Genomic DNA, 24783 nt, shown 5'->3' with positions numbered 1-24783 from the left:
CTTCAACGACTTGCACACGTCTATCTGTATGGTTTCCCTTTCTCTCATATGCACATTTTATTTTAATGTTGTGAAGTTTGTTGTTATTGTTGTTTTGCTTTGTCTTGCTGAGACTGAGTCTCAAACTGGCCAAAAATTCAAATTCTATGTATCTGAATTTGACTTTAAACTTCTGATTCTCCTGGCTCTACTTTCCAAATACTGGGATTACAAATGTGTAGCCACCATGCCTGACTTCGCTCTTGGGGGTACATGTCTGTGTACTTGCCTTCATTTTCTTTCTGAGGATGAGCTCAGGTTTGACCTCTCCTGTACCATACCAGAGCAATACAGACACTTAGGAAATGCCTGTGAAGTGGATGCTACTCTCAGTGGAATGGCTGCCTGGACTTGGCATCATATCGATGATTTATTAATAATGTTTCTCTAGAAAAAAATAGTCTCACTGGGCTGGAGAGATGGTTCAGAGTTTAAGAGCCCTGGCTAGTCTTCCAGAGGACCTGGATTTGATCCCCAGCACCCACATGGTGGCTTAATACTCTCTGTACCTCCAGTTCTGGGGGATCTGATGTCGTGTTCGTTCTGGCCTCTTGTGGGCACTAGTCATGCACATGGTATACAGACATACAAGCAGACAAAACACTTCATACACATAAAAATAGTTTCATGGATATTTATTGGGAAATATTGTATTTGAGGACACAGCTCAGGTCTTCACGCAGGAGAATGGGATGATAAAGAGGCCACTGAAGTGTGTGTGGCAGGAGGGTGACATGAGGAGGAGGAGAGTGTATGTGTAGCTCTCTGCAGAGGACCCGAACATGATCGTAATATCTCGAGGGTTCCTGGAAGAAGGAGTGTTTGACCTGAGACCAGAACAGTGAACAGTCCCTCAAGTCAAGAACATGACGTGGAACTGTGGCGCAAGTGCTTTAAGTGCTGATTCAGCACTTTGTGTCCACTCACAAGCCCTTATCCAGAATTCTTCATGAGTACCAGATTTTCCTGTCTCTGCTTGGGACAAGGGCTGTTGCTGGTGCTTAGGTTTTAAGTAGCATTGAGGCAGAGAGCCAAGGCTGGAGCAGGCTAGAGGAGGGAGTTTTGCTGTTCTCTTTGGGGGCTGGGGGGGTAAGTGAGTATTCTAGGCTCCTTAGAAAATGGTGATATATTTTCTTGCTGTTGGGGTGAGGCTTGCTGTTTTTTGTTTGCTTTCTGGTTGTCCCACAGCTTCAGCCGTGTAGATGCTGGGCAGGGAAGCTGGAAGCAGGAAGTGGCTGGAGCGCTTCCCTGATCACTCCTGTAAGAGTGCTCTTCCTTGGGCCCGGCAGAAGGGTTATGATGGTGGCAGATGTGATCTGCAGCTGCAAAGGAAGGAAAGCTTTGTTTCTGTTTTGCATCAGCAAGAAAGCCAGAGATCAAGAAGCACATGTGTACTCCGACATGGTGGTATGCACTGTAATTCTAGGCCTTGGAAGGCTGAGGCAGGCTGTCCTACATGAGTCTGAGGCCAGCCTGGCTACATAGGAAATTCTAGGTCAGCCCAGGTTTACAAAGACTGTCTCAAAAAAAGAATTATTGTTGTATAATAATAGAAATATTTTTTAGTCATGGTTACTTGTTCCTTTGAAGGAGGCTACTTTGGGACTCGTGTTCTCCCGTACCCCTTTCTTAACTATTGGAAACCACTCATTTATGTTTGACCACACCTAAGATCTAGAACCCAAGTCCAAGGCATCTACTGCCACCTGGTGGCAGAGCATACCACTAGCGGGAGTTGGAACTGATGGGTACATAACGTACAAAACCGATTCGGCCAGCGAATTCTGGAATCACAGAATATTAGGAATGTTAGAGGTCTTTAAAAGTCTATGATTTTATTTGGAATGAAACCCCTTTTTACTTTAGTACTTATAATGATAGGGAATTTATGGTTTCCCACTATTATGTTTCCATCCATTCTTTTAGTTAAAATGTTCCTTATACATGTAAGAAGCATTTTATGTGTTTCTATATAAAATAAAATGTATATATATATAAAGAAAAAGTAGTTTTAGAAAGAATATACGTTTTAAAAGAAAAGACAGTTTGTATTTATTTTTTTCTAACACTTGCCTCTGGAAATTTTTATGATAAGTTAACTGCCTTAAAAATGTCTACCGTGCCTTATCTACATAACCCTTCAAATATTTGAGGGGACCTGGTAGTATCTGTCATCCTGTCTCGAGGCTAAATGGTCAAGGTCAAAGTTCTGTCATCACTACTACCTTATGCTTTTCAGAATGCGCCCCTCCCCCCCAGCCACTTGTTTCCTGTAGCTGCCTTGTCAGTGTCCTTGCCGAATTGTGTTGCCGGGCTTGGCTCCAACTCGGCTCTCCAGGTGGCATCAATGGAGTGACCCCCCTGGTATTCACAGGCTGTCCAGACTTCTGGGGCGCTCTGTGTAACACGAGTTAGCACTTTTGCAACCTTTCCATAGTGCCAACCTCTCTGAACTTTATATAATTGAAAGCCAACGAATTCGTGCCTTCTTCTATATTTTTGAACTTTTCCCCTTAGGATAAAAGCAAGGCTTGGAGAAATTACAATTTTATAGGTTTAACAACAACAACAACAACACCCCACATTCTGCAGTTCAGATGTTACTAGCAAAGCCATAGCTCTCTTGCAGCCAATGCCAACTTAGGCTCTGTGTGGGAAGAGATCTCCACTGATTGGGAAAGCCTGCAGACCTCACATATAACTACATGCCTACCAGTACAAGGTTACAAGGGTGAAGTATGTGTGTCTGTCCGAGGTTACCATATCATGCTTTAGCTTGCAACTTTTCTTCATGCTGTGTGCTCTGAAAATCCTCTGTGTGGTTCTAGTTCTTAGTGTAAATGATTGTTTCGGCAAGCCTAACATTGCATCCTAGAAGCTGCCATGCTGCTGAGAACATTTGTCAGCCAGCATGTGTCCCATTAAACTAGATGCAAAAGATAAGAATGGCTTGCAGAGCAGGAATGATGTGTACATTTTTCTTTTAAAGGGTAGGTCTTCAGGCGTAAAGCTTGCCCATGTTAATTTTGTTCTGGTGTTCAAATTTGCCAAGAGACTTAATGTCTTTATCTTGGTCATCTGTTAGAGTATTGCGTCCACCATAGCAAGTTTGCTATCTTCTGTCCGTATTATAAGCATAATATTTGGCCTTGTTATATGAGGAAATGATTTTTTTTTAAAAGAGGTTAAACAAACAGTTGATGGGGGAGCACTGTGATGTCTGTGGCCACCAGCAGAAAGCCCTGCTCCATACAAAGTGTTTCTCTTAATCAGAACCTTTGGGCTTAATACTTTTATCTGCAGTGATTTCTCTCAAGTGTACCCGTACTCAGGTTTTTGTTTTTTTTTTTTTCTAAACCATCTTATCTCTAAGAATATATTGGAGAAATTTTGCCAAAGGCTTAGCAGAAATCCAGATACATACCTTGCAACATTCTCCTGTCCACTGTCATGGGCCTGTCACGGATTGAAATCAGACCAGCACACATTGCCTCAGGATGAGTGTCATTCAAAATAGGTCCTGGTAACTGTCTGACGGGGCAGTGTGTTTATGTACCTCAGTGTAAGAATGCATCCGGTCCCAAAGACCCCAGGGAGAAACAGCTGACTGTTCCCACTTGCTCTTCTTACCTGAGTACTCCCTGTCTGCTTGTCTCCAAAGGAAACTGATGGCTGAGATAGGGCTGCCTTACTGATAAGCTCAAGGCTCTCTTGTTTCCAGTGTTATTCAGGCCAATCTGTCCAACTGCTGACGCTACATGCAGAGGTATATTGAGTCTGTTCACACAGGCAAACCAGAAGGCCTGCATTCATACGTTTGTAAAATAACATAGTCACCCTCATATGCTCCCACCAGCTGAAAGAAATAACAGGGTACTCGCTCCGTCACAGGCCTTGCTGGATTAATTCAGCATTACCTGCAAGAGAAGGGGAAATGATGGGTGATCCCCAGCTCACCTTTGTCCAGCATTGGACTTTGTAATAATGCTGCAGATGGTCCTCAAAACTGATCTGAAAAGATGCTCTACCACACCTTAAGGGCATTTGCTCAGCTATATTCACAGCAGCTTTATTACTAATAGCCGGAAACTGGAAACAACCTCTGTGTCCCCCAGCTGAATAGTGGGTAAAGAAACTGTGGTACAAAAACAAGGAATTCATGAAATTTGTAGGCAAATGGATGACACTAGAAAATTCTGAGTGAAGTAACTCATATCCAGAAAGATACACATGGTTTATGTTCACTTATAAGTGGATATATCCATAAAGTAGAGAGCAATCATACTACAATCCACAGACCCAAAGAAGCTAAGTAGCAAGGAAGGCCCAAAGTGGGTTGCTTGAATGTCACTCAGAAGGGGAAATAAAATAGTAAGTGGGAAGAGGATGAAGAGAAGGAACTGGAAAGGAGATGGTGTGGAGAGGGAAACGAGGGTGGGATCAGATGTGGGGAGAGTGGGAGTGGGAGGTGAGAGGGCTGGAAGAGAGAAGGGAAACCGAGGGTGGGCATTCTAAGATAAGCCGGAGACAGGGTAGGTTCCTGGAAGGATATGGAGATGACTCTAGCTGAAATTCCTAGCAGCGAGGGACATGGAGATTGAAGAGGTCACCTCATAGCCATGCAGGACTTCTAGTGGAGGGAGGGGAACACCAAACTACCCACAAAACCTTTGAACCCAAAATTGACCCTGCCTACAAGATGTGCAGGCATAAAGATGGAGCAGAGCTTGAGGGAATGTCCAAACAATGGCTGGCCTAACCTGAGACCCACCTCATGGGAGAGAGCCTGCCTCTGACACTCTTAATGATACTCTGCTATACTTGCAGAGAGGAGACCAACATAACTGCCCTCTGAGAGGTTCCACCCAGTAGCGGATGGAGACAGATGCAGAGACCCACAGCCAAACATTAGACAGAGCTCAGGGAATCTTGTGGAAGTATGGGGGAAGGATAGAAGGATCCAGAGGGGACAAGAACTCCTCAAGATCAAAAGAATCAAATAACCTATGTGCATAGGGGCTTTCAGAGACTGAAGCACCAACCAAAGAAAGTGCATGGACTAGACCTAGGCCTGTTACACATATGTAAACAATGGGCAGCTTGGTCTTCACGTGGATCCCCTAGGAAGTGGAGCAGAGGCTGTCTCTAACATGGACTCTGCTGTCTGCTATTGAATCACTTTCCATTGGCGGGTCTGCCTTGTCTGGCCTCAGTGGAAGAGGTTGCATTTAGCCTTGATGCAGCTTCATGTGTTTGGGTTGGTCGATACGGGGTGGGGGAAGGGCTCCTGAGAAGAAGAGGAGGGATGGGGGCAGAGGGTGGGAGGGTGGGACTGGGAGGAGAGGAGGAAAGTGGCAGTGTTTGGGATGTTTATAAACACATACACACACACACACACACACACACACACACACACACACACGATACATATACGATGATAGAACTTGAATCCTGGGGTAGAAGGTGGAGATTTTATATCGCCAGGGTGATGTGTTCCAGGGTTCCCAATAACTTGGATTGAAGTACCACTGCCCTTCTGGCAGTAGCCACACCTAGATTTTCATTGAAGAAAAGATATTGTGTTCCTTTATTTTTAGAACAACTAAGATGGAATACACAACTGCAGGCACCCATGATGTAGTTGCCAAGGGAAAAGTTGCTTCAGTTTTTTGTTACTATAAGTAGAAATTCTGTTTGCTTTTTTCCTTAAGTGAGCTTAGGAAATGCTCCAAGTAGAGTTTTGGCCAGGTAGCTGGCCATATTTCCACAGGTGGTCTTGTGTGAGGGTGGACGGTAGTGTCTGTTCTGATTCAAAAGAGAAAAGTAGAAGAAACAAGATTTAAAACAAAGCAAAACATCTTGCTGTTTCTTTTTACTGAATTTAAACAAAATAAATAAAAGGAAACCAAAACCAAACAAGCAACAAACCTAAACCTAAAACGAAACAAAAGGTGAGCACTGCAGAGTGGAAGAAGTGACACAAAACAAGTGAACAATAGTTCACTCTTGCACTTTGCAGTGTCCTTTCTGAGCAATGCATTGTGGGAGGCCCTTGGTGTGATGGCAGGCAGACGTGTGTGGGATCAAAGAGGTACAGTCTCAGAGGAGCTCACAATCTGGCAGAGACAGCGAGCAGACAGCAAGGGTGCAACGGACTAGCCAGGGTTTCTCTTGGGTGAGCAGGGCTGATGCTTGGTAAAACAACCTTATAAGGAAAAGGTCACCTTTTCCCTCCCTCCCCAACCCAGAATGCAGGGCTGGCAAACAGAGTCAAGGTTTCAGCTACTTTGTTCAAGTTAAACAAACCTAGACAGACCTGCATTCCTCTCTTAAAGATTTTATCAGCTTGACCTCTCGCTTTGGTCAGGGCCATTCCACTCCTCCTTTTATCTCCCCCACCCCCAAATAAACTCTTTAATTGCGTATTTTTATCCTGTGTTTATCTATGGGGTGAATAATTGCCTCCTCACTCCCAGACCTGGGTACATTCTCATCATGGTCTGACTGTTGTTTAAGGGGTTAGAGTAAGTGCATAGCCAGGGCCCAGGACTCCACAGGGCAGGGGCCTTAGACTGTGATTGCATTTGTATCACTTCGGAGTCTCACTGAAGCCCTGGCACAGGGATTGGTCACTGTGAGTGCCGGGTAGTCCGGGAGCTGCTTTATCTCATAGGAGCAAGACCCTATCTGTATGGGGTATGGGGTAGGGCAGATGGAGGCCTGGGGAAGGCCATAAGAAGCAATACTTGCATGTCAGCTCAAGATCGATACCCAAAATGAAGTTCCAAAGCTGGATCTTCCTGCCTCTTCCCACATCCCCAGCCCTGGTGCCCCAAGAATGGTCCAAAGTAGGTTGAGTGACCCAGGACCAACTTGCCCCTGTCTAGCTGTGCCATCCCCCAAAACTCCCTGTTACCTTGAGTTTCTGCTACAAGGCAGACTGTTAAAGCAGCCGAGAGCTTGTGAATAGCAGCCAGGGTGTTCTGTTCCTTCCTGTCTTTTCAGTCATAGTTCAGGATGTGATTCACAGTAAGTGCCTACATAGTAAGTGCTTGTTGAACAAGTGAAAGCTGCTCTTCGCTCATTCTCCACTTATTCACTCACTTGGTGCTCATTTATTCAGTGCTTTTGCTCAGCCAGGAATTGGAGATAGGGTAATGAGCAGGAGTTGGTTGGACAGACGGATATAGGGAGTGCTCAAATGATCCTGTGGAAGTTCAGTGTGTGGCCCAGCTGAGTGGACCGGAGAAGGTTTCCTGGGGGCTTAGAGAGTTAGATGAAGGCAGAGTGGGAACAACGTTCCTGTGAGGAACACAGGCAGTGGCCCAACAGGAGAGACGGCTTAGCATGGAAAGTAAAGGCTGGCAGCACCATAGTGAAAATAACAACCATGCTCACAAACGTAGCCCCTGCTGTGTGGGGCATATTGTTATACTTATTATCTTAGTTAAGTGTTACTAATATCCTTCTTATTTTACAAGACACAGAGGCACAGGAAGTGAAGTGGTTTGATCAATATTGCATGACCGTGGGTGGTAGCATTAGCAAATGAGGGTGGTTGGCTCCAGAGTTTCTAGGTAGCGGTAAAGCATAAATCTGTCTGTCTGTCTGTCTGTCTGTCTCTGTCTCCCCACCCTTCCCCGAATAGCATTGACTGTTCCCCCATGGGAATCTCCGCATGCAATTAGTTGTGCCTGGGTTTTTGGTGGTAGCAGTCAACTTAGAGGATGCCTGATTGACACAGATGGAGCTTCTGACACGTTTTCATGGTTGAGTCTTCCTTTCCTCGGCTCAGTGGATGGCTTTGCTTTGACCTCCCAGATAAGAGCAGACATGGGGCAGCAAGACTGGCTTCTATCTCCCAGTTGGGGGGCGGAAGAATGGAAGTGTTTGGGGGGCCTCTATTCAGGAAAAAGGCAACTTTCCCCGGGACTTCGCCACTTTGAACGGTTGCTGGGGCTGCATGTTTTAAGGGAAAGGTGGAGAAGAATGGATGAGCTGATTGGCAACTTGGCCCTGAGTGTTTGTCCAGGAAAAGAGATAGAGGGAAGTATTGATTCTGCCTCTTCTTTACCCACTTCAGGACTGACATTCCAACCAAGCCACGGTGGCCATGTCTTGCCTCCCGTGCCTTATAAATCCCTATCCTTTGCCTAGGCTCACAATGACCACTTTCTTGGGAGCCCCCTGAGTACCAGCAGCCGGGGTGGAATAGATGGCGTCTTTGGCATTCTGCTCACTGCCCATTGCCGCCCGCTCGGGAAAAGCACGTGAGCCACACATCGGTGTTCGGAAAAATTAATGCTTTCAAGATGCACTGCACACAGTCTTAGCACGTCTGTGTCTTTTTCTTTCACCAGCTGAAAGAAAAGAAGCATTCTTAGACAATTACTCCCGAAGGGAGCCCAAGGACTGGCTTTGTTTACTGACTGTTTTTAGTAACAACACATGAAGGTCTGGGGAGTTTTTGGCTTTGGGTTTTTTTTTTTTTTTTTTTCTTTCTTTCTGTTTTTGGTTATAAAGATAGGGAAGATGAGTGAATTCTCAATTAACAGGGCACTTGGAAATTTCAACATTGTGAAAAGCACGGTCTTACACGGTACAAGTTGCTGAACCTTTGAGATAAATAACAGTAAAATGTGACAGCTGGACCGCAGGCCGAGGGCTTACCTCAGGCCAGCATTGGATCCATATGTTTGGAGTTTTCCATCTGCGTCTGTTTGCGGCCACATCTCCACTCTCGCCCCTTCGGTTCCCTTGCACTCCCTGTCTTCACAGTGTCTGTTGATAGATGCACGGTGCGAGACCGCCTGATCAGCCTTCATCTTTCCTTTAGTCCATGCGGCCTGCCACCTCATGCGGCTCTACACAGCCGCAACGCACCACGGTGAAGAAGGACGTAGGAACGCCGAAGACTGTAGCATAAGGCAGGGATGCTCCGCTAGAGAGCGCATGTTACCACCGACTCCCAGCAACTTACTTTCAGCAGATGCCACCATGCTGCCCCTTTCCTCGGTGTCTTCCATGAGGCCTCAGAACTAGGCTAAAGCCCTAGGTTAGCGGTTCTCAACCTGTGGGTTGTGAGACCCTTCTGGATGTTGAGCAACCATTTCACAGGGGTCGTATATCAGATATCCCGCCTATCAGATGTTTACCTTATGATCCATAACAGTGGCAAAATTACAGTTCTGAAGTAGCAACGAAATAATTTCATGGTTGGGGGTCACCATAACATGAGGAACTGTGTAAAAGGGGCGCAGCATTAGGAAGGTTGAGAACCACTGATCTACATGGTCACCTCCTCTTGGCTGGGACTGAGACTTGAGAGGAGACAACGCTGCCCCCACTGACCAAGTCCCTTAAGATGTCTCAGTGGCAGATAAGCGAATAGCCTGGAAGGAGCCGTGGTTCTTGCTGAAACTCTTCAGGCTCACAGAACGCTCCTCTCCATTCTTGCGGCACGTGAAGGACGTGGAGCAAAGCAGCAGGTGAAGGGAGAATGTCTGCCATACGGACAGAACTTATCCAACAGCCACTCAGGTGGCTAAGCCTGGTGGGTGGTGATTCCAACCTGTGGGCTGTCTGAGACCATCTCACATTCTATATCCTGTGAGTGCGGAGTGGAGAAGGAAACTGTCGCCTGGCCCTGAGGGGGAAAAAAAATCTGGGTTTCTATTTTCGTCAGCCTGAAATGCTGTGAAAATTACCAAAGTAACAAATGGCTATGCTAAAAAGTTATAACATAAAAGCATATAAAACACAGTTCTCTGGGTGTATTTTCCTAGTCCTTAGGGGCAACTTCTACTACCAGTTTGGTGTATTTTCTATCATAACTCTTTTTTTGATGCACATTGTAATATATACTCACTGTGTGTGTGTGCTCACAAAGTGGAATAATACAGATTTATCGCCATTTATTTTGAAAACCATATTCTTCCACCCAATAATAGAGCATACATAGCCTTTCCTGTCACAACACATCAAATTGTCCTTGTTAAAGGTTTCTAAATATAATGCAGACTGTCATCGTTCATCTTAACTAACTAGTGTCAGTAAGTTGGGTTTCGCTTCCTTCTTCACTCTTTTGTTTCCCATGATCGAATATGCTGCAATGTGTGTAAATACGGATCCTGCAGCAGGTGAGGGTCTCACAGAATTGCTGGGTTGAAGGCTATGTTGGCACTGCCAAGTTGATACCTAGTATCTAAAAAAAATCTTATATCAATTTACTCTCTAGCAAGGCTTTTTTGTTTGTTTGTTTTGTCAAGCGGATTGGTAAAATGTGGCCTGCTGTTATTATTTTTAATTTGAATTTTCCTAGTTATAGTTTTTCCTCAGACATTTGCATTTCCATCTCTGTGTATTGTCTGTTTACATATTTAGTTGTTTTTGTACTTTATGTTTTATGCTTATTATTAATTTTTCTAATGTTTTTAGTAGTTTCTTATAAATTAAAAATATTATTTCTAGCCTGGTAAGCTGGCATATGCCTTTAATCTCAGCAGTCGGGAGGCAGAGGCAGGTGGATCCCTGGGTTCCAGGCCAGCCTGGTCTAAAAAGTAAGTCCAGGATAGCCAGAGCTGCCCAGAGAAACCCTGTCTCGGAAAAAAAAAAAGTCTCTTGAATTATATATTGCTGCAAATGTGGCAAACATTTGTCTCTCGGGTATTATTGGCACTATTCATGTTTTTGTAATTTTACCTACATTTTTTTTCTTTGAGAACTTAAAATATATGCAAATATAAAGAATTTAAGTTGTTAAAAAATTCAGTACATTATAAGTATTCTTATGTAACCACTCTGCCTGTCTACCAAGGCACTTTTCTGTAGGTAACCGGTAGAATTAGTTTCTTGTGGATACTTCCAGTATTCGTTTTGAGAATATAAGCAATCTAAATCTAAATATCACCAATTTCTTATCAAAAGCCATTTAATATTAACTCGAAGCTGTACAATCTAAAAACCTGAAGCCAAAAAAAAAAATGATGCCCCTAAACTTTTGTGATGATCACCTAGTAATTATATGCAAATACTGAAAAATCTAAAACAAAACAAAACAATCCCCCCATGCCCCCCAAAAAGCCCTAAAACTAAGACTACTTCTGGCCCCAATAATTTTGGCTTCAAGCATCCCTGCGCAGTGTTTGGCATTTTGTAATTCAAGTTAATTCAGTTTTTAGGGATGGGAGTGGTGGTACCTACTGGAGAGTAGATCCAAGGCCTCACACACATAAGGCAAACTCCGTACCACTGAGCTGCAGGCCAGTCTTTCAGCAGTTCATCTTGAGGATCTTGGCGGGTTAACTCACAGAAAGGCTCCTAATTCTTTCCCAGGAGTCTCATGTTCTCCCATCACATGGTATGCCGCAGTTGAGTGGGCTTTGGGGCTTCCGTGCTTCTGTATTTCCTGCAGGATTACCGAAAACTGTGTACTCTTTCTACTCTTTCACACATTTTACTTTGTTTCTTAGCATAAAGTTTAAATAGTTGCGAATAATATTTTCTAGCCTGTTGAATATTGTATATAGGCTTTAAATATAGGCTTTAAAACCTTGGAGCTATAGAGTTTTACATGAATTGGAAAACACAAGTCTCATGAAAGCAGGCAGCCAAATCAGATGCATTCACTTCCCAACAGAGAACGTCTGAGTTCTCGTTAAAATTCAAGCAGGCATGTTAATTAGACACCCTGTGTGACAACCCTGTCTTCAGGATTCTAATTCTAAGATCGGTAGACAGGTAGATAAATAGACTAGCCATGCTCTTTGTCTCCTAGATAGAACGAGGAGGCACGGTTTTTTTTTTTGTTCGGCTTTCTTCGTGACCTTACCTCATCTGCGTCTTTGCCTGCACTCCCTGTCTCACTTATCTATGATAATTAACAACTCCCCCAAACTGTAGTGGTTTAGACACTTTATCCTTCCTTACGATTTTCAGGGTGTTTCAGGCAGCTCTGATGTGTGTAGATTCCTTAGGCTCTCCTGGGGAGATGGGGCAGCAGGAACCTCCAAAGAGGCATGCTGGGTGTCATTTCTAGATGGGAGCTAGGACTCCTGGGAATTGCTGTTTAGTATGGCTTTCCTCTATGTGGCTTGTAGTTCTCATACCATGGCAGGAGGCTCAAGGAGCAGTTTTATTTATTCTTGACTGTGTTATTTAAAAAAAAATTTTTTTTAAGTTAGGTGATATAGTCCAATGGCAAAAGTCCAAAAAGCATAAAAAGATACATGATAAAAAGTATGCCATCACAGCTGCCGGCCAGCCCGCATTCGTAGGTAATATGTGTGCCTGTCCAGAGAGAGGGGAATAAGAAAAGCGTGTATCCCGTGCTTGGGGAAACCTTCCCACCCAAGTCCGTTAATGCTCTCCTTCTTGATGGTATCTTCGGGTAGGCTTTATTTGTGCATGGCAGGAGGCCACGACTGATGGGCTGCCAGGGACAGCTGTGTATTTTTGTTCACTGCTTGAACACCCACCTCTGTGCTGCTGAGGGCTGTCTACATGGCTAATTTTTAAAGAAATATCATTTTAAAGAAGTAGCAGCATAATTCATTTGCTGAAAAGTAATCACCGCATTGATTCATTCATCATTTATTTATTTATGACTTGTTTGTTTGTTTATTTATGTTTTGAGGCTGCCTCATTCTGTAGTCTTTGAACCTGTGTTCCTCCTGCCTCAGCGTCCTCCATGAGGAATTATAGGTGAGAGTCGCGCCTCCGGCTGAGTCTTTTGGTTGTGAAAATAAGCACTAAGAGGCTAATGCGATGGCTCAGTGTGTACGGGCGATTACTACCAAGACTGGTTTCCTGAATTTTGATCTCAGTACACACCATGGTAGACGAAGAAAACTCTGAGGCACGCACACACACACACAAACACACTCACACTCACACACACTAAAAGCAAGGAAAATAAAGAAAATGAGAACCAAGGAAGTGGTAACTGAAATTGGCTGGTGTGCAGCTGTCTTATTACCTTAGAATGGGCATGTATGTAAATACTAAGGCATTTATCAGATTTAATAGTGGGTTGTCAATCCCAGAGATTATACTTTTTTTTTTTTTTAAGGAGAAAATTTCTAAGAGAGAGTAATTAAAAAAAATGTTGGCTTTAGATGTATGCTAACTGAAATTTAGTGTTTCTTTGGGGGCATAGTGAGCCCTTTTTAATCTCTTTGTGCCTTTTGCTCACAGTCATCAACCCTGGAATTAACAGTGCAGTGCTTGGGTTTTACCTGATGGAGCTGGTGGGGTAGGACTTCATAAAGGTATGGAGGAGATGAAGAAGGGTGTGAGAGGAGAGAGAAGGAAAAGGCTCCTTACGGGGCCTGTGTGGGCTTGATGACTGACAACCTCAACTTCCTGATTCTATGCTGAGCACGTAGAGTAGCGATGAAAAAAAACGAACTTAAGAGGCCGGAAGCCCTTTGGCTTGGGATGCCCTTAGATCATGGAATCACAGAAGTTCCTTTGTGGGTGAAGAAACTTCTCTCAGTGGAATGAGATGGAGGAGCCGTACTGCCAGGGAGGTTCAGGTCACAATGACTACTTCTGGGTGGACGCGGCCTCTTGAGTTCGGTTTGGAACTGTTTCCGCCAGATTTCTCAGCCTTCCTCTTTAACTTAGGTGTTGTGGGAAGGGCTGTCAGCCAGGTGGTCTCATGTGAGTTTGGGAGGGTTGGGAGACTTAGGTGGAGAGATCTACAAAGAACCCCGATCCTTCGCCTCAGCTCACCCCGTGATGTCTGAACTTCCAACTTCTCTTCCCCTGGCCTAGGGTGTCACCTTTTGCCAAAGTGTAACTATTGCCTAAAGGCCTAGTGTTAAGCTTTTATCACAAACACCGAAGAAGGGATCAGATTAGCATATCTCTATGCCCGAGTCTTAGTCAAGAGGGAATTGGACTCAGAATAGAGATGCTCCAGGAGGCTGAAAAACAGCGTTGTCCATCAGCTGGGGCTGTTGGGGTAATACCCCGAAGGTGGAAATCCAGTGCAGCATGGAGCTTCTAGAGGCTCGCTGAGAGAAGTAGAAATCCTCAGAGGAGGGCAGAAAGGGCTGAGGGTAAGTTTCTTTTGCTGGACAGTACGGCTTTGAGTCAGTGAAGTGAGAGGTTTCGAGACATCTTTCTAGGTCAGAGGAGAGAGATAAGATCTGCCGGAGGTCAGAGGTGAGCAACAGGAAAATTATATAAAACAGGGACAATGAAGGCCAGTCGGCCCCTGTCTTGCTTCCTTGCTGCCTGGCTGCTATTTGAGAAGACCTTTAAAGCCTTTATGCAGATCTGTAGTGGACCTGCAACAGAAGGAATGCTTTCTGAAGCCCGTGGAGAGCTGAGGATCAATTCCGTCTCCAAGGGCCTCAGTGTCTAGCCCTTCCTGTGTAGCCCTCCACCAGACCTCTCCTTACCTTCTAGGAGGGCCTTCCAGAGTCCAGGTTCCAGAGAGAACCTAAGAGTCCACACCTAGAGTGTATGGGCAGACAGGGTGCGTTGTAGAGTTCAGCCAAAATATTTAAATGAAGTCAGTGTTCATGGTAGGAGAGAGCAAGAGACAGAGCTGACACATCAGACCATCTCAGAATCACCCAGGGTAGCTGGCTGAACAATACAGGCTTCTGGGAGCATGGCATCTGCGTGAATTGTCACCCCCAACAAGGTGAATCTGCTGCCCATTAAACTTTGAGAACCCTGAGATGAGACTGGGTGAGATTAGCTGGCAGAGGCCTCCCGGGAGAGGCGGACTTGAATTTCAGTTTCTGGGTGATACCTCTTTCAGATACCGTCTCTATGTGTGGACTCAAGGAGCCTGTTCACCCGGGGACACGGGGCTCTCCCAGGAGAGGCTGGCGAGTGTCCATGCCATTCCCTGGGTGGTGTTTCTGAGGTATTGCTGCTGACTTCCATTTGCCACTTGGGCACTAATTGCTGAGGGGACAGAAGTGCTGTGGGAGGGTGGCTGAGGATGGTGTCTGCTAGAAGCGCAGCTTGCAGGGCAAAATGGCAGCCTGGCAGAGCCCACTTCCCGGAGTCGGGTAGGAGGAGAACATTAAGTCTGTGAATAGTCTTCATTCCGGTTCACAGATACCAGCAACTGTGCCACCTCGTGTGTGGTCTTCACTCGCCAGTTAGCTGCACATAGCTGAGGGGTGTGGATGGTGCTGATGAGAGATCAGTGGTCCCAGGTGTCCTGGGAGGTGAGTGGAAACGATCTGGGAAGTGACTGGGTCTCTCCTCCCTCGCTGCTGCTTGCTTTCTGCTCTATGCGCTTGTGCTGGCTTTATCGTATTGAGAACACAGTGTTTTTCTTTTGGGTGGGTGAAAAGATGGAGAGAGAGCAGTGCCAAGAAGGCAAGAAGGAACGCTGAGGAGAGACGGGAACGCGTCGCAGTAACTGCGGAGCATCCAGACAGGCAGCAGCCCTCTGCGGTGGATGGGTGCTGCTGGCCCGCAGTCGCTGGTTGCTTCGGAGTGGGCTGAAAGAGCCATGCCAACAAGAATGGCTCTGCCTGCCTTGACTATGAGGAAAGAAAGAGCCACAGTGTCTCCATTGGTTAAGGCAAAATAACAACAATAACAACAACCAAAGACTACCTAATAAGGCCCTGTCCTGGCAATAGCCTGTCCTTTCTAATTGCACCACAGCTGAACAACAATCCTAGCAGTCTCTTGGAACATTTTATTCAACTTCTAGAATGGCTGTCTTAAAGGCAGTCTTGGGAGCCTCTGTGGGAATAGCAGAACTGAGCTGTGGTGGCCTGGAGAGCACCAAGGAGCCCTGCTTAGTGGATTGAAGCCAGCCAAGAGTACAGTTCCAGGCTGAATGGGTTCCCCCTGGGTTTGACCCGGTGGGTGATGCTGTGTTCCAGGGTTCACTGTGTGCGGGGGAAGGTGCCTTGCACCCAGGTTGTCCTCTATTAGTCTTTATTTTCTTTTCTGTAGAAAATGACACCAAGTAAGAGAGAGGCTGGAGTCAGCTTCCTTTTCCAGGCCCAGTATCGGCCCCAGTCAAGAGCCAAAGTTCACACATGCGCTTATATGGGCATGAGGGCTGCCTGCCTGCTTCCCAGGTGAGGTTCCTCTCACAGCCCCTCCGTCCAGGTCTTCCGCTGTGGTAAAAATCTCACATTTCAAGTTCCGTGTAAGCTGCATTAGGAAAAAAACGACTTTGGCATTCTTACTCGGACATGTACTCTCCAGCCAACGGGAAGCCCAGGTCCGAGGCAATCTGTCACAGGCTGTTTGTCTGTCACTGCACATCCCATGCCTGGGGCAGGCTGGCACACCCCTGCCTGTTAAGCACTGCTGTCAGCCTAGTGCCATCGCTCTAGGAAAGGAGCTACATTCTCTAGGGAAGTGAGCTCCAGGGACCTTTGCAAGGGGGAGACGCATCACACCTGTGTATCACTTGACATAAATTGTTCTACTTCTTGGAAGATGGCTTTGCTCTTTTGTAGACAGGGAAGGTGATTCTTGTCCAAAAAGACCTTACAGGGCCCAAAGGAGCTGACAGATGCGGAAGTACTCCACGAGCTAGGACACTCAGGCCACGCGTGAGCGATGGATTCTTGCTATTCACAAAAGAGGAGGACCGTGGGTCATTCCTCCCTGGAGAGAGGAGGGGGCTTTGCATTCTTGTGTTAACGGCTCGCAGGATTCTTGTCCATTTAAGGTAGTAACAAAATCGCACTAACTGCCTGAGAGGTGGTACCTTCCTGGGTGGCTAGGGCCCTGCTGGACCCCACAGCTGTCCTTTAAGAGGGCCTGGTGAGGAGACAGGGATGCTGGGGGCAGAACCCTGGTTGGATCCTGTGGCTCCGCCCACTTTCTTCCTCTCTCTCTTAGCTCCTGCCTCCCCAGCCCCAATATGCCTCCTTCCTAGTCCTTCAGAAACATGCAAACGATTTCACCTTAGAGTCCGGAAATGGAGGATGCAGAAGGATCCCCCCTTGACTCCAGCTGCCTGATGGAGACCAGGAGGCCGATAGGTAAAGCTGGCATGGCTAGGGCTGAAGGAAAGCCGCAGGGAACGCGGGCAGGGCAGTTAGATGAAGGTGCTCTAGACCTGGAATCATGACCCCCTGTCACCAGAGGGACAGCCTTCTGACTGAGCAGCCTCCAGGGAGGGGGGAACAGAGCATTTAGCTCCTGCTCTTGCAGCTTTCGCAAGCCCGAGCTAGTGCCCAGAGGCTGAGGCGCTATAGTCCATCTGTAGCCAACTCTTCTCCTTTTATTGAAGTAAAATGATTGCCGAGAGTCCCATGCTCGTTCATTTAGTCAGTCAACCATCACTGGAATGCTTCTGAGGTAAGACACTCTATCAGGTAGGTACTTCAGAGGACCCAAAGCTGATTAAGGAGCAGATCTGAACTCCAAGTACTTTATGGTCCAGTAAGGGAGAGGAATTGTATACGAAGGAGAAAGTGGATTGAAAATGACATAGAAAAGAGGAAAGGTCAGGGAAGGCTGCCTAGATTCTGTGACTTTTGAATGAGACACTGGAAATGTTAGGGTTTGGCCCTGAGAAGGGGCATGGAGAGGAAGGGCTCTGGCAAGATCAGAGCATGGGAAAGAAGGGTCAGAAGGGTAGGGAAGCAAGGTTCCAAGGGCAGGGGAGAAGGTCAGAGAGTACCATTTATCTGCCCCACTTAGCAGGGATGCTAGTTTTCCTCCTTTGGGTTGAGCCTCACAGTTCCTCTGTGAAGCAAATGCTGGTCTTTCCAGTTCATAGAGGAGGAAGTTGAGGCGAAGGCCGGGAAGTGTTAAGTAGGAACCAGGATCTGAACTTGAATGTATCACCCCAGAGCCCACATTGTCTCTCTTTACTATATCCTGTAAGGGGAAGTAGGAAGAAAGGACCTGTGCAAGCACTTTGCTGTTCCTGAGGGTCCGGATATCTTGGATGGGGAGTCCCTGAGGTCCCCACAACGACACAGGCAGACTCGTGGACTTTTTGGACTGGTTCCAGAGTCCGGGATGGTTGAGCATCTGGCTTCCCATTCATCATCCTATTGGAAGAGCCACTGGCCTCCGTGTGGGAGGCACAGGAAGCCAACATGGCAGGAGATACTAGAATGAAATTTTAAACGTAGCCTTGTCTGTGGATTTTCTTTCCCAAGGCTACCTCAAACCTTGCCACTTGTGCAAGAGGCCTCTCTGACTCCCTCCCCCGCATCCCCAGCCTCCCCTGGGGTCCGTGCAGGCTCAGTCTGCACACGGCAGCAGCGTTGTTCTGCACTTGCTCCTTTGTTGCTGTGAAACGGGCTCCCGGCACAGTCAGCCTCTGTGTGGGAGGACTGGTGGCTGTCTCTGTAGGCAGGCATTTGCTTAGAGCAGGCTGCGTGTTAAGCCCAACATCAGCGAATCTGGCCTTCTTGAGACGGTTGGCCGGTGGTGGTGGTGGGATGAGGCTCTGCCCTGGAGACTGTCTGTGAAGGATGAGTTCGGGGTGGGATGACGGACCGCTTCTGGGACCAGTGGTATCTTTGGTATCTCCGCTTGCTTCGGCTGCTGGATCGAGGTATCCTGAGTGCGTATCTGGTCGTGTGTCTGTCTGTGTATGTGTGTATGTATGTATACAAGCATGTGTGTGTGTGAGAGAGAGAGAGAAAGAGAGAAACAGAGAAAGGTGCAGCAGAGAAGGGAGTGGGAGAAAAAAAGAAAGAGTGCAAGGAGCAACAGCAAGTAGCAAACCCAGGGCAGATAAAATAGAAGGGCTGTTTTTCTGGGGACATGTGTGACCCAGCTGGGGATGGGGACACAGAGGCATTTGGAGAGCAGCTGTATAACACAATCACATTCCTTGCTGGGTCTTTCACCAGGCTCCGTGTCGTAGTCAGGCAACTTAAACTGTCTCGAGGGGCTCTCTCTACAGAGCATCTGAGAGTGCTGCAGAGGGGAGACTGGTCCCTGCAGCTGGAAGCTGGGGCACACCTGGGCAGACTCCTATCTCAGCTGCTCTGTGACCTTAGGCGGATTTGTGTGTTCATCTGAGCTTGTTTCTCTATCTGTATAATGGACGTTTCGGGACCAATCTGCCGTGGTTATTGCTTAATTCCTGCATGTAAAACTGACCATCATAGTTACTGGAGCTACAGCACCTGTCCTGGGGACAGCTCCTTTCGTGGACTCCACAGACAGAGCCTGTGCAGAATTTGTGGCTAGGAAGAGGGAAAGGAGAGCCAGCTTGACATGTCAAGTTACTCTGACCTTAATACATGTCACCCACATTTATTAACGCAATCAAATCTCCTGGCGGTATCATGCAAGTCCAGACCTTCCACTGTAAAGAAAGGCCACTGTGAACTTTGTGTAGTAATTGGTTTATAAATGTTGACTGTTGCATTTGAGAGCTTTGGCTCCTTTAAGAAGTTTTGGCAGGAGTGAGACAACATCTTTGATGAAAAATATGGTGCTAGAAAAGCTCTGCTACCCACCCCAAGCTGTATTCCTCTCGTCAGAGTTAATCTTAGGTACACCGGGAGGCAAATACCAGGTGGAAGCAGAGCTGCCCGGAACAGATGTACCAAGGTCTTATCGGGAGGAGAAATCAAAGATGGAGGAACCCAAACCAGCATACTCAGGAAGGAGGCTTTCATTAGCACTCAGAAATGCCTATGTGAAACCAGACAGGAGATGAGGTGTGGAGAAAGGAGCCAGAACTTTGTACTGTTGGGGATTATAGGCTGGGGAAGGGTAAGAACCCCCCCCTTCTGTGTGCTCTTAGCAAGTTATCACCCCTCAGTGTCTCTGTGTCTCCTTTCCTTCCGTCATACGTGGTAAAGGTTGCTGAAGGGGTTAAGTGAGCAGCTTACGGATCCCTGTGCCTGTCAGGAGCAAAAGGCCACTCGACCGTTAGGTCACGCTGATAAAGACATCTAGTTCCCACTCTCCCCAGACGTCCTGGGAAAGACAGAAACAGGTGGCATGTGACAACCCAGACCCGAGTAAGCTACTGAAGAATTGTTAGAGGCATAGGGACGATTTCTATTGTGAACAGAGGCCATGCTCAGATTAGCATATCATAATAGTTTAAAGAAGATAGTAGATGCCAAAATATATGCTATATGTATTTTCAATTTTCATAAAATGCTGGACTCCACGAACTGCCAACTTGTTTCAAGTACTAGCTTTGTTACTTCCCAAGGGCCCTTGAATAAATAAATAAATAAACAAACAAACAAATAAATAAATAAATGTATCCTTGGATCATCAGTCTTGGCTCAAAAATGGGAATATTAATAACACCCACAGCATACAGTTTGCAGGAAATGTGTTAGTGCATGTAAAAACATCCCACATAAGGAATCTGTGGAGTGATGGATCCCTCGGATATTGGAAATTGGCTGCCAGAACTGTGTATTCGCGCGTGCACATTTGGCCACGAGGTGTAGGCTTGTGGTCATTCCTGTAAACAGTGTCTATAGGGGGTTCCTTAACATGAGGTACCAGACGATTTAGGACATCTGATTTCAAGGCTCTTGTGAGTTGGACATGACTCATGTCACTCAGTGTTAGTCACTGGCTAACACAGTATTCTAAATGTCCACATGACATGTTTGCATCTGCATTCAAGCAAGATTCTGCACATAGCAACTACAGTAATGTTAACTGGCACTGCCTAGGAGACAATGCGCTTTGCAGATTGAACTAACTCGGGGGAAATGCTCAGCAAACATAAGCTGGATGAATGAATAAATGAACGAGTGAATGATGAGCCCATCTTACGGAGCAGATCTGTTTCCCTCAGATCTCCAAGGAAACAGAACTTAGCTCCTTTCATCTGTTTTAGGATTTTTCTCTTTCCCTTGCCGTTGCTGTGCCTTCCTCCATCCTGAAAGTCACAGGCCTCGAGAAAGCAAGGAGGGAGTAAGAGATGAAAAGAAGTGGGAAATGACGAGTTTAGCCCAGGAAATTGAGATAATGGACAGGTTGTGTGCTGGCCTGAGTTGTCTGCTTGGCTGCGACTGGAGGAGAAGTGAATCTATGACTTGACACATTTAAAAAGGGAGGAAACACCAGAACACGGCATGGAGCAGAAATAAACTTTACAGAAAAATAACTGTATATGCTTTCTTACTATAGACACATTTTTTTTTTTATCTCCTCCAACATTGTTTAGCTAATCTCAAGACTCAAAAACTGAATCTGCTGTTTTCGAGAGCTTGACTGAACTGTATTTAGGAGTGATGTGATAAGAATCTGTCAGCTTGTTCAGACATTACGTTTTGATGATTTATTCTCATTAATAACAGATGCAGTTTTTACTGTGTGTGTTGCTGGGTGTTTATCAACTCTGCTGCCTATGGTCCAGGCTTACAGACTTTGGCTAAGGAGATAGTTGCCGTGATGGAAATGTCCACCAGAGGGAAAAAGCTCATGCAGATAAGAACCACAAGAAGCAGCCTCACCCCTAGTATTACGTTTCGGTGTGTCCGCAGGGACATGATGGGTCTGGTGAGGGAATGCCAGCATGTGGGAAAGTCCACCACTACCATCCCATGAGGTGGTTTTTGTCGATTTACAGATACTGCTTGAGTTTCTCAGCCTGGAGGATGGTCTGTTCTGGCCGGTGTTTGATTCTGCCATGGCTGTTACCCATAACTCACCTCACCCCGTCTGCGTGGGCCCTGTTAACCCCACCTGCTCCTCATTTAGCTCTTCATTCTCTCGCTGGCTTTCCACCTTTCCTGCTTTAACCTGCGGCCTCAGATGTCGGCGTGTGTCCCCTCAACCCCCGCCCCTCAGGCCTATTCTCCCTGTGCCCGCACACTAGCACACTTTCGTGATGCCTGCACCCCCATTCTCTGCTGCTTGTTTACCACCTTCAACCCATCTCCAGATTCCTGTCCATTTTCATCCCCATCCTCTCTCCCCTCTTTTCCCTGCCTTCTAACTTGGAATTCCTCTTTCTCTTCAGAGTCACCGTTTTTCTTGCAGGCTGGCACTGTTTTTTCTCTGTCTCTCTGTCTCTCTTTACTCTCTTTCCCTCTTCCTCCCTGCCTTCCTCTTTGTGTGTGTGTGTGTGTTCATGTAGAGGTCAAAGGTCAACCTTGGTTGCTGTTCCTTGTGAGTTTTTTGGTTTGGGTGTTTTTGTTTTTGTTTTGAGACAGGGTCTTGTATTCAGCCTGGTGCTTTCTGTGTAGGCTGAGACACCTATCGTGTGTCTCCTCAGTGCTGGAGTTATAAACATGTGCCGCCATGCATTCTGGGGACCAAACTCAGGTTCTTAAGCTTGCGAGTCAAACACTATCTTTCCAGCTCTCCCCCAGCCTTTTTTATGCCACCACGCTTTTATCCCCAGGCTATTATTTTCTTTTAAAAATAAATTTACGTATAAAATGGAGTCAACTTAAAATAATATATGAGAAGTTATAATGTAGAAGATTTGGAGATATAGTTTTAAAAAATGGTGTTTGGAAACATCTAAATGATAGACCTTTTAGGCTGCTTGATTTTTTTTCTCCCCTTGGATCACCATCTACATTCTGATGACTACCATAAAGCACTTGGGATTTCGGACCGGAAACTCTCAAAGTACACTGGAATCATCTGGGGCAGCTGGATTAGAACCCCTGGCAAGGACTGGCACTGGCGTCTCTGCAGGTGGTTCTGATGGAGGCAGGGCTGGGGGCTGCCTGTTACCATCTTTTAATGTGCTGCAAGAGAGCAAGGGCAAAATGGCTCTGGGTGGGCAAAATAACAAGGGGAATGAGATAATCCATCACTGTTGAGAAGAGCAAATACAGAGTAAAGAGAGGATAAACTAGAAACAAAATGTTAAAGAATGTGATCTCTGGGATATGATCTAGGCAACTTTCTCTAGAGACTATAACCATTTCCTATCATCGCCTAGCTAAACCTCAACTTTCCGTCATATTCCTGGGGGAAACATGATTGGTCCAAACTTGCTTTAAGTTGACAGCTTTCAGTTCTGGCTGCCTCAGGCTTTGGACTTAGGGATGATAATTTGTCACACTGTGTGTCAAAATTCTCTCCTTATTTGTTCAAGGTAAATTCTACTGTCATTAGGTGGGTTTTACCCACCTTCTGCTCAAATCAGAGAAAGGATGCTCTCTTTCCTACTGTGGGGGAGAGGGAGGAGCATGGATGTTCTTGTCCACGGCTTTCATATAGTAAGGCTCAACTCTGGCCAGGAATCTACTAGAGATTTTCGCTAAAGTTCCTATCTCCACCTTGGGAACTCCCAACTATACCAGCCCAAGGACTGATTCTGCCTGGGTACAGTGCAAGGTCAAAGGGCACCTAGTTGCCTGGTCTGGACTTTGAAGGCTCTTTGGGAAGTGTTGTCCTTATTATGCTTGCCCCTGGTTGTCATTGACAGATGTTTTGTCTCTTGCTTCCTGACAGCCTTAGTTATCCAAGCAGCTTTGGCCCCTACTTGGATTGTACTTGGTGTCTCTGCTAAGATCAGCCTGCCACAGGCTCCGACTGTTCACCTCGGATGGCTTTCCTGTTCTTGTCAGTGGTTATGCATGCCTTTGGTGCAACATGTAGCTTCTTTGGATACACTTCTATGATATGTTGTTTCCTTTGCATAGTCACTGAGGAAAAAAAGAGGGAAGCATGCAACACATGTATGAATAGTATATTGTGTGGTTCTCCTGGGCTGGAGTCTTTCTAACTCCAGAGGAGTTTTGGTTGTAATCATCTTTCCCCTTGAGCTGAATATTAAGTTCAGACCAGTTGCTTTCACCTACCTTTTAAAGTCACAAGTCTTTGCCTATTATAGGAGCTAGGCCTCTTATCTGATAGACAGTTTGAAACACTGTTACAGAACAATCCCCTATTGTACCCTGTCTCCCCCAGAGCCTCCTTAGACCTCTCCCCTTTGTTTCCTTTTAAAATGCCTGAAGCCTCCTTTATGGATGATGACCCACACTCCTCCCCTTCCCCTTCTCCTGACTCCCAAGTCCTCCAGAAAAAGCGCCCCTAAATTAGTCACACCTGGTTCTGTTCAGACGTTTGGGCACTCAGGTACAAGCCCATGGTTCAGTGTGTTCCTGTAGGTAGGAATAATGTACACCTGGAGGCATTGGTGTTGAGCACTGAAAGAGTTAAGATGTGTGGCCAGCACCCAGTGCCAGCAAGCGCTCAGCACAGGGGCTTCTTCAGGGATTTCTGTAGTTGTTATGGAGCTTAATTGCTTCTAGGGTTCATTTTTTACCCACGGTGAGTGGAAGGCAGGCCTTAGTCCACACATCCCTTTGAACTTTCCCCTAGACAGCTGGGTCAAAGCTGTATTCAAATAGGAAATAAGAGTAAATTATGTTGGCTAAGAGAGTATCTGAACTCTCCAGGAACAAGGGATTATCACAGCCTTGGTTAGGACTTAAAAAGAGAAGAGTAGTGCTTTGATAATTGCTAGTATCTTATCCCTTTCGGTCTGCAGTATCTTTCTCTGGGCAGATCACATTGGTCCCCATTTCACAGATGGGAAACAGACTTGTGGAGGTAATTACTTTGCCAGAATGATCCATCTACTAAGAGGAAGGCAAAGGTCCAGGACCTCTGTTTCCATGTAGGATGGGTTAGCTCCTATGCTCACACATAGAGATTAGATGCTACACACATAGAGATTCCATGCACCTCCGTCCTCAGCATGCGTTTGAAAAAGTGTCTGGCTACCTCCCCCGGGCTGCACTGTCTGTGGTGTGAGATCATCAGGTAAGTTGTATCTAGGCCAAGTCCAGAGGGAAGGACACTGATAGCTTCTCTTTGGAGTAC

The 24783-nt window shown here is 46.2% G+C and overlaps 1 protein-coding gene across 30 annotated transcripts in view; it reads left to right on the top strand.

Moving 5' to 3' along the window:
• Kalrn (kalirin RhoGEF kinase) overlaps nucleotides 1–24783 on the top strand; it is a 582551-nt gene that overhangs the window by 39569 nt on the left and 518199 nt on the right. For 3 of the 30 annotated variants that reach the window (XM_060370290.1, XM_060370284.1, XM_060370282.1), the window contains exon 1: nucleotides 18283–18565. The exons of 5 other annotated variants lie outside the window; for them this stretch is intronic. In XM_060370290.1, the coding sequence (XP_060226273.1) occupies nucleotides 18490–18565 (76 nt within the window). In that variant the 5' untranslated portion in view covers nucleotides 18283–18489. Of the gene's footprint in view, nucleotides 1–18281; nucleotides 18566–24783 lie in introns of those variants that run through there. 22 more of the 30 variants (XM_060370297.1, XM_060370296.1, XM_060370283.1 and 19 more) reach the window with 12 other exon arrangements.

Source organism: Meriones unguiculatus, chromosome 17 (genome assembly GCF_030254825.1).
Source record: "Meriones unguiculatus strain TT.TT164.6M chromosome 17, Bangor_MerUng_6.1, whole genome shotgun sequence".
NCBI lineage: Eukaryota > Metazoa > Chordata > Mammalia > Rodentia > Muridae > Meriones > Meriones unguiculatus.
The sequence above is the reverse complement of the archived record's forward strand: the minus strand, read 5'-3'. Positions and strand labels throughout refer to the sequence as shown.